At 36.4% G+C, this 7,196-nt stretch overlaps 1 protein-coding gene across 2 annotated transcripts in view; it reads left to right on the plus strand.

Moving 5' to 3' along the window:
• The window catches only part of LOC136764579 (bifunctional epoxide hydrolase 2), a 41,435-nt gene extending 34,936 nt beyond the window's left edge, over positions 1-6,499 (plus strand). For both annotated transcript variants that reach the window (XM_066718755.1, XM_066718756.1), the window contains exons 16-19: positions 443-512; positions 1,801-1,881; positions 2,197-2,255; positions 5,401-6,499. In XM_066718755.1, the coding sequence (XP_066574852.1) occupies positions 443-512; positions 1,801-1,881; positions 2,197-2,255; positions 5,401-5,485 (295 nt within the window). In that variant the 3' untranslated portion in view covers positions 5,486-6,499. The remainder of the gene's footprint in view (positions 1-442; positions 513-1,800; positions 1,882-2,196; positions 2,256-5,400) is intronic.
• Positions 6,500-7,196: the final 697 nt, after the last annotated feature.

Genomic DNA, 7,196 nt, shown 5'->3' on the forward strand with positions numbered 1-7,196 from the left:
TGATTGAAAAAGTGTCAGAAATGGTGAATCATTGTAAAAACCTGGATGAATATCCTCCGGTGTTCAGTAAAATAAAAAATACTAAAGACACCAGAATATAGTACCCTTAATAGTTTGGATAATAAAAAGACTCCCTTCTACAGTTCAGAGTTTATGTAAAAAATTATGTATTTTTGTCAATAATAAGCTTAATAAATAATACATAATTATAATTTACGCTGGTCAAATGATCCCGGAGATTGGTGTTCCTCAATTAGTGCCACATTTTTTTTTTGTGTGTGTTTCCATAAATTCTGGGCTCAGTGCTGCTAAAGAAATAGTAAGCATATAGCCCTACAATTTATCAGTTCCTTTAGGTTCCCCACTGGTATTATAATGCAATTTATGTTTGGCTTTTTGAGCTACAAGCTATGGTCATTATGTGTTTCCTCCTTCCCCATAGAGGTCCTCTGAACATGTACAGAAACTTGTTAACAAACTGGAAATGGCAGTTGTCCAGACCAATATCAAAGGTAATCCACATTACTTCCCTTTCAGTATCAACATAAATCATATTGTTTTTTATACCATTTGGGCCCTCTGCTTGAAGAATTGAATTGAGATTTCTAGTTGAAACACTGACAGGATCAAGACTGATATAACCCACATTGTAGAAACTCGGGTTATGATTTTGTTAGTGTAAAAGCATGTACACACACTACAGCAACCTACCTCAGTCATCACTACCCCGGGTAAAGTGAGATGAAAGCCACGATGGGTGTGTTTCAGAGTAACATGTAACCACAGCTCTGTGACAGTAGCTCTAAGCTGTATATTGAAACTGTAGCGTGAAATCACAAGCCCAACCACATCATAACCTTGCATAGCTGTTATCTCTCATTTGTCTAGCTAACCAAACAACCAGCAAAATCACACACTTGGAGGTGGAGGTGGCAGTGCTTTTATTATAATTTGATTTCTGAGCAGACACCCTTATAAGATATGATAATACATTATTTTTTACAATTATCCATTCATACAGCTGGAGCAATCTAAAGTACCTTGCTCAAGGGTACAACAGCAGTGCCCCCACCATGTCCTCCACAGTCCAGAGCACTAACCACTACTCCACACTAGTGCTTCATGGCTCCATGGCTGTTCAGTCTTTAGGCTACTCTCATAATAATCCAAACATGTGAAATTACACAGTTCTTGACTGAAAAAATGTAGACTTAGCATTAAAGCGATACACCTTTCATAACCGCTGTTGCTGTGAGCCAGGTTTTAATTCAGGCCTCCATGGGTGAAAGCCTAATGAATTATTCAACAGTTTCATGGATTCCTTTGGACTGTAAAAAATCCTGGCATAGAAGCTGTGACCTGTAATACCGCAGAGGAGTTCAGGTTTTGGATACTATCTCCCATTGTTGCCCTATTATGGTAACAAAGTTGCTTAATTAAATGTCTTTTGTGTTAATTGAGTTTGAGGCATGCATTGTTAAGTGGTATGTTTTTTTGTTTGCTTAGGTTTTTACATTTTGTTCAAATACAAATGACGTTTAAAAATCACGGAAGAAAACTAAGGGCTAGCTTTCTTGGCCAAAAGTTTACTTCTTAAAAACGTATGATCAATGTGTTACCCCTTCTTACACCAACATACATGTTCTTGACTGTTTTTTACATTAACAAAAGTAAGCCTTTGTGTAAAAATGCCATTAGAAATCTTTTCAAAATGTATGTGAATAACAGCCTGCTCTGAAAAGCTGAACGGTTCTGTGCGGTGCACCTTTGTGATTTCTGTTCACTGATCTGTGTCCTTAGATCCAGGTTCCAGCTCTGATGGTGACTGCAGCAAAAGACCGTGTGCTTTTGCCTGCCTTTGCCAATGGCATGGAGAACTTGGTGAGCACAAAGAGCAGTGTTGAGATTCAGGTTTGCTTTTGCATGAGATTTGGTTGTAAGCTGATCTCCTTTTGAAGAGGGCCAAGGTAGATTCATATTATTATTCTGCTAGCAAAATTAGTGCCTTACTGGTCAGAATTAGTAATCCCCCCAAAACTTCATACATTCATAAATTGTTAATTACACACCTATATTAACCTTGTTAGAAATAGGATGTTTTCTTTTCTCCTTACATTTAACCCTTTCTTCAGGGATTCTCAAATCTCTCTTCAGTTGTTTTTCCTTTCTTGACTTCATTCTTCCGTGTTTTTTAAGATTGCAGACCTAACAAGAGCACAAATTGAGGATTGTGGACACTGGACTCAGATGGAAAGGTAGGCCCCACAATTTAATCTGTGTTGCTGTCTGTGTACATTTGGTTGGAACTCATTAGGGTGTTCATATACACTGAGGTGGGGGAAAGTAGTGCTCCTTTGGATAGACAATACCAAAGTTCAGTCTGACTGCATTTTACCTGACTAGTGACCATGCTTCTTGATATGATGCATAATGATACACTTTTCAAATCCTGTCTCCTGCAGTTCAAAAGCTGTAAGTAATTTCTGTGTTTATGTGCATTATAGGCATACAACCTGACCTTGCACTGTTTGATTCTCTGTTTTCCTCACCTGCCCATCTTCTTTAATGTTAAACAATTTACATAATAAGTGGACTACTACCCATGTGTTATAAATATATTGTTGCATATTGAAATAGCACATAGAGCACACACCTCCTGGTCAGGCATGCAGACTTTGTGGCAATAAGGCGGTAAGTGCAGCTGGGCAGAAGGACGTGGGGGAGCCTAATCATTACTATGCATAGAGAATTGTGACACCTTGGAAGCCTCCAATCCACAACACTGTGCAGCAATCCAGTTGACTTTCCCACCCATGGTGTAAATATCTGCATCTGCAACAGAGCCTGCTCACTGCACAAGGTTACTGGAGAACAGTATTTGTGTGTCCTCTTGTGCCATGCCTTGCCTTGTGTCACATACGATGTCTGTGTCAAAACTGCAGCTGACAATGCTGGTGTGTGAAATAGGGAATTGCTGCTTATGCATAAGCATGTGTAACTCTAAGGGGGGAATATGTGATCGGCTTCTTGGTATTTCAGTAATATAAAGGCATGGCTGGCATGTGTTACCTGAGCTCTTTAAGCTCCACTTAGGAATGGATGTCCATTTACATTTGCAAGTGCTGAAGCACCATCTGCTTGCAGTTCTGAAGTAAATTAAATCCGTTATTGGTGGGAGTCGCTTTAGATTTGTATGAACACTGTAAACCAAATTAGCTTTTCATTTAAAGTGTAAGACATGTTCAGACTGAGGACGCAAATGGGAAAGACATACAGTCACATTACCGCCTCCTCCCCCAATCCCTACACTATACATGTAATGCATCATCTACAACATTTGAATACATCAAAGGTCAATTTACTGATATTATTGTTATGCATTTATTTGTTCATGAGTTTTATCTGCCTTTGTTGGTTAAGATAAGAGCAGGATAATCAAAATGTAATACTATATTTACAGCATTATATTATATTAGACCAGGGGTGTCAAATTAGAGTGTACACTTTGGTTTGCTTTTTTCTCAATGAATACCACGCCTATAACATTGATATTAAGCACACAAACAACACAATTGAGATATATAACCAATCATTTTTAAGTGAACAGCCCAGTGAATAGAGAAACCCATTCTGTATAACTTATTTTAAGTGAAAATGAGTAGGCTATGGAAATATAATGAAAGGGATGTGTAGCGTAGATAATGAAAAACAGACAATGACCACTTTTTAAAGTGACCAGATTGTTTTTTAAGTTTCAAGGTTTAAGTGAGTCTAAACAAGGGAAAGTGTGAGAATTATCGGCATGTTTAATTAAAATCCCTGACCTAATGTCTCATATCAGACTCAGATATTATTACATATAATATCCCTTTTTAAGATTTGTGGGTTGCAGCTATCAAAACTCATCACAATCATCATACATTATGCCATAAGGGGCCAAACATGTTCTTCTGAAAAAATGGGCTTTCAATATATGACCTTGAATTTGACCTCTGACCTCTTGTTCCAGGTCAAATTCCATTCCAGTGTTTTTATCCTAGAAGCAAAGCTATGGGCTCAAATTATCACCATAAGTAACGAATTAAAAAATATATATATTGTAAACAAAAAAGAAAGTTGAGAAAAAATGTATGTTGAGATCAAAAATAAAACAATCAAAAGCAAAATGTATAGAATTGTAAACCAAACAATATATAAAAAGCAAAAAAAATTAAAGACTTGAAAGCAAATAATGTTAAATCGAGAGCAAAATTCAAACTCATTGAATCCATTTCACTGACGCGTTCGCCTACAGTCCCTGTCTGTGCTTGCGATGCTGCAATTTTTGCTTTCGCCCCCAGTTTCTTTGCTTTTGATTTTTTTTTTTCATTTATGAGTTTTGCCGTGAGGGCAGGATTTACAGGGAGGTGTGGATCATGGGTCTCCATTGGTCCAGCAGGTTTGAGTGACGTCCAAACCCAATCAGTGAGCAGGGTGGGCTGGTCTGGGTGATTCTGTGTGGGATGGGAATCAATTGTCTCAGTTTCAACAGAAGCACAGATTCTAGCAACTCCTTAAACAATAAATGGATTTCAGATCGATTCCTGGAAAGGTTAAAATTATATTTGAGAATGGCATTGCTTAGTATGTGATTAGAATGGCTTTAGTCTCCAATTTTCCAAAGGGATGCATAAATACACTGTGAATCAACTAAATGTGAAGGAATTATTCAGTGCTTGATAGAGCTAGACTAGTTCAGCTTTATACCAATTGTTTATGAATAGGAATATTTTGGAATGACACAATAACTGAAGCTTAAATACTGTCCACGAGTTTTGAAATGTATCTCTTGTATTTATGTGTCAAGCAATGTATAGCAGTATATGCAAACATTTACATTGTGTATCTGGTAAGCATGTTTATGTGAAGACCAGGCAAGACATGCCTGTAGTGGGGTTAAATAATAAGTCAGCTTTTATACTTCGGAATGCCTCGGTCATTAATGATTTAATACAAAATGTGCTATTTGATATACCGTAGTACTATTCATAATGAGATGAGGTCATATAATTGTCCAATAAGAGCATTAACTGGCCCATTGTAGCACGGGGGGATTCTTTGAGAACCATTTGTCCTCAAAATTACACAAGACTCATAAGAACCATAGGTTACTAATAAGATGAGGCTCTTCAGGAGATCTGGGCATTTTGATTGTTGTTAACTTTATGAAAGAGGTGTGGAATTGTCGTTGTCTACAGTGGATCATTAATCGAATCCAGTCACTTGTTTATTATATTTATTATTGATAATACAAAATGTAATTTAAGTATTTATTTACTTATTGCATCTAAGTATTTTCCTTTTCTTTACCAGGACAACTTTATTTATTTTTCTGATTGATGTACCTGCTTTATTTTAAAGGCCTGCTGAGCTGAATAAGATCCTCATCCCTTGGCTGAAGGACATACACCAGAAGGCCTCGATGCCCATAAAAACCAACCTGTGAGGAAATGCCAGAGAGGACTGATTACAAACAGCAAAGGGGATATTAAGTGTGGCACTGACAATTAATCAAAGTACTTCTAATAGAATACAATCTAGTCTACATATAATTTAACAGAGTATAATAAAAGCAATCAGACCACCTGTTTTAGTGCTTAAAATGCAGTTTGCTCTGCATGTTTTTCTAACGATGACAACAGGTTGACCTCATGATCTTTAAGATCTACTGTTACATTCAAATCAGTTAAGTAGGCTAATGCAATTTTTAAAACTCCTCTATTTCTCTATGGGTGTATTATGTATTTGCTCTAATCTAAGATCAGCATGTTATAATAATCATTTGTATTCTGAAAAATGTAATTTCAGCATCCTGTGTCTGACACACACATCAGCAAAAGCAAATCTGAAAGGCTAGCTATATAATTATAGTGATACATTGCTGTAATAAAAATATAAAGATTTTAATCCGACACATATTTTACATTCCTATCTTTTGCATTGCTTGCCTACCTTTTACCAACAAAATACACCTACATTCTCCTACTTTTATTTCAGGGTACATCGGAGAAACCGAAAGGCCTTGTGTACAAGGACAATATTAATTTATTTCAAAAACAGCAAGATATGTTTAATTTAAGAGGTAGGGGACTGATGAGAACAGAATACAATCAGGTGGTTGGGCCTCTTTTCAGGGGATGAGGTAGACCATGAAATTGATAACAAAATTTCCTATTGTCTTTATGAGTTCTCCACAATATCTCAGAGGTGGTGTGGTGAAATTATTAAATGGGCATGACAGAGGGGCACCATATTTACTCATTATCTATATTTTGTTGATTATTCAATAGCCATTATAATATGTTCAAGTTGCATATTAATCAGCATTTATCCCATATATAGAACTTGGCTTTAGGTCTCAACCTATAAATGGGAACACCTGTTTTTCTCAGGGCTCCTCTGTATCTCTGTCACATGTTTCTCTGTATAATTTTATTACCAAATAAACATCTTATGGATACATTTTTGTCCTGTGGATTCCTTACACTAGACAGCATTTAAGTTTAAGTTGGATATTTACAGTAAAGCTTAAAAAAAGTGGACATGCAGAAAATGGGGACAGGTGTGAAAATTGAAAGAGTTTAACAGACCATGAAAAGACACAAGAAAAAGAGGATACTGTAGAAAACTGCCACAATGTAGAGTGATGTTACCAGTTGCACAATACTCGATGTAGTTAATTAGTGGATTTAATTAACATTTCAGGTATGTACCCAGTTAATCCATTTTATAAAGAAATAGGCTTTCAAAGTACAGAGAATAATATATTTATTTGGCATCCCTACATGGGAGCCCCCAGCCTCAATTGAGTCTCAAAGATCTATAAGTTCTGTCATAGGTTTTATACATTTTTGGGCTGGACATCTAACCGTTGGTTCCTCGTCATCAAACAGATGTTTTCATGAGATTGGACTTTTTGGATGCGATAATCAGGATTTCCTAACAATAGACAATGAGGTAATCAATGAATACAATGTGATATCTACAGACTTGAGAGAAAAACAGGAAACCCACAAACAGACACTGAGAGGCAGTTTGCTAAGTCAGCTCTGGTAAAACAGAATGGTTAGCATTTGCTTGCTTAACAATTAATACAGCTGACTGATAAATACAGTATTAATAATCATAATCATCATAATATTAATTTAACACATTAC

The sequence above is a fragment of the Amia ocellicauda genome, chromosome 12 (genome assembly GCF_036373705.1).
Source record: "Amia ocellicauda isolate fAmiCal2 chromosome 12, fAmiCal2.hap1, whole genome shotgun sequence".
Taxonomy (NCBI): domain Eukaryota; kingdom Metazoa; phylum Chordata; class Actinopteri; order Amiiformes; family Amiidae; genus Amia; species Amia ocellicauda.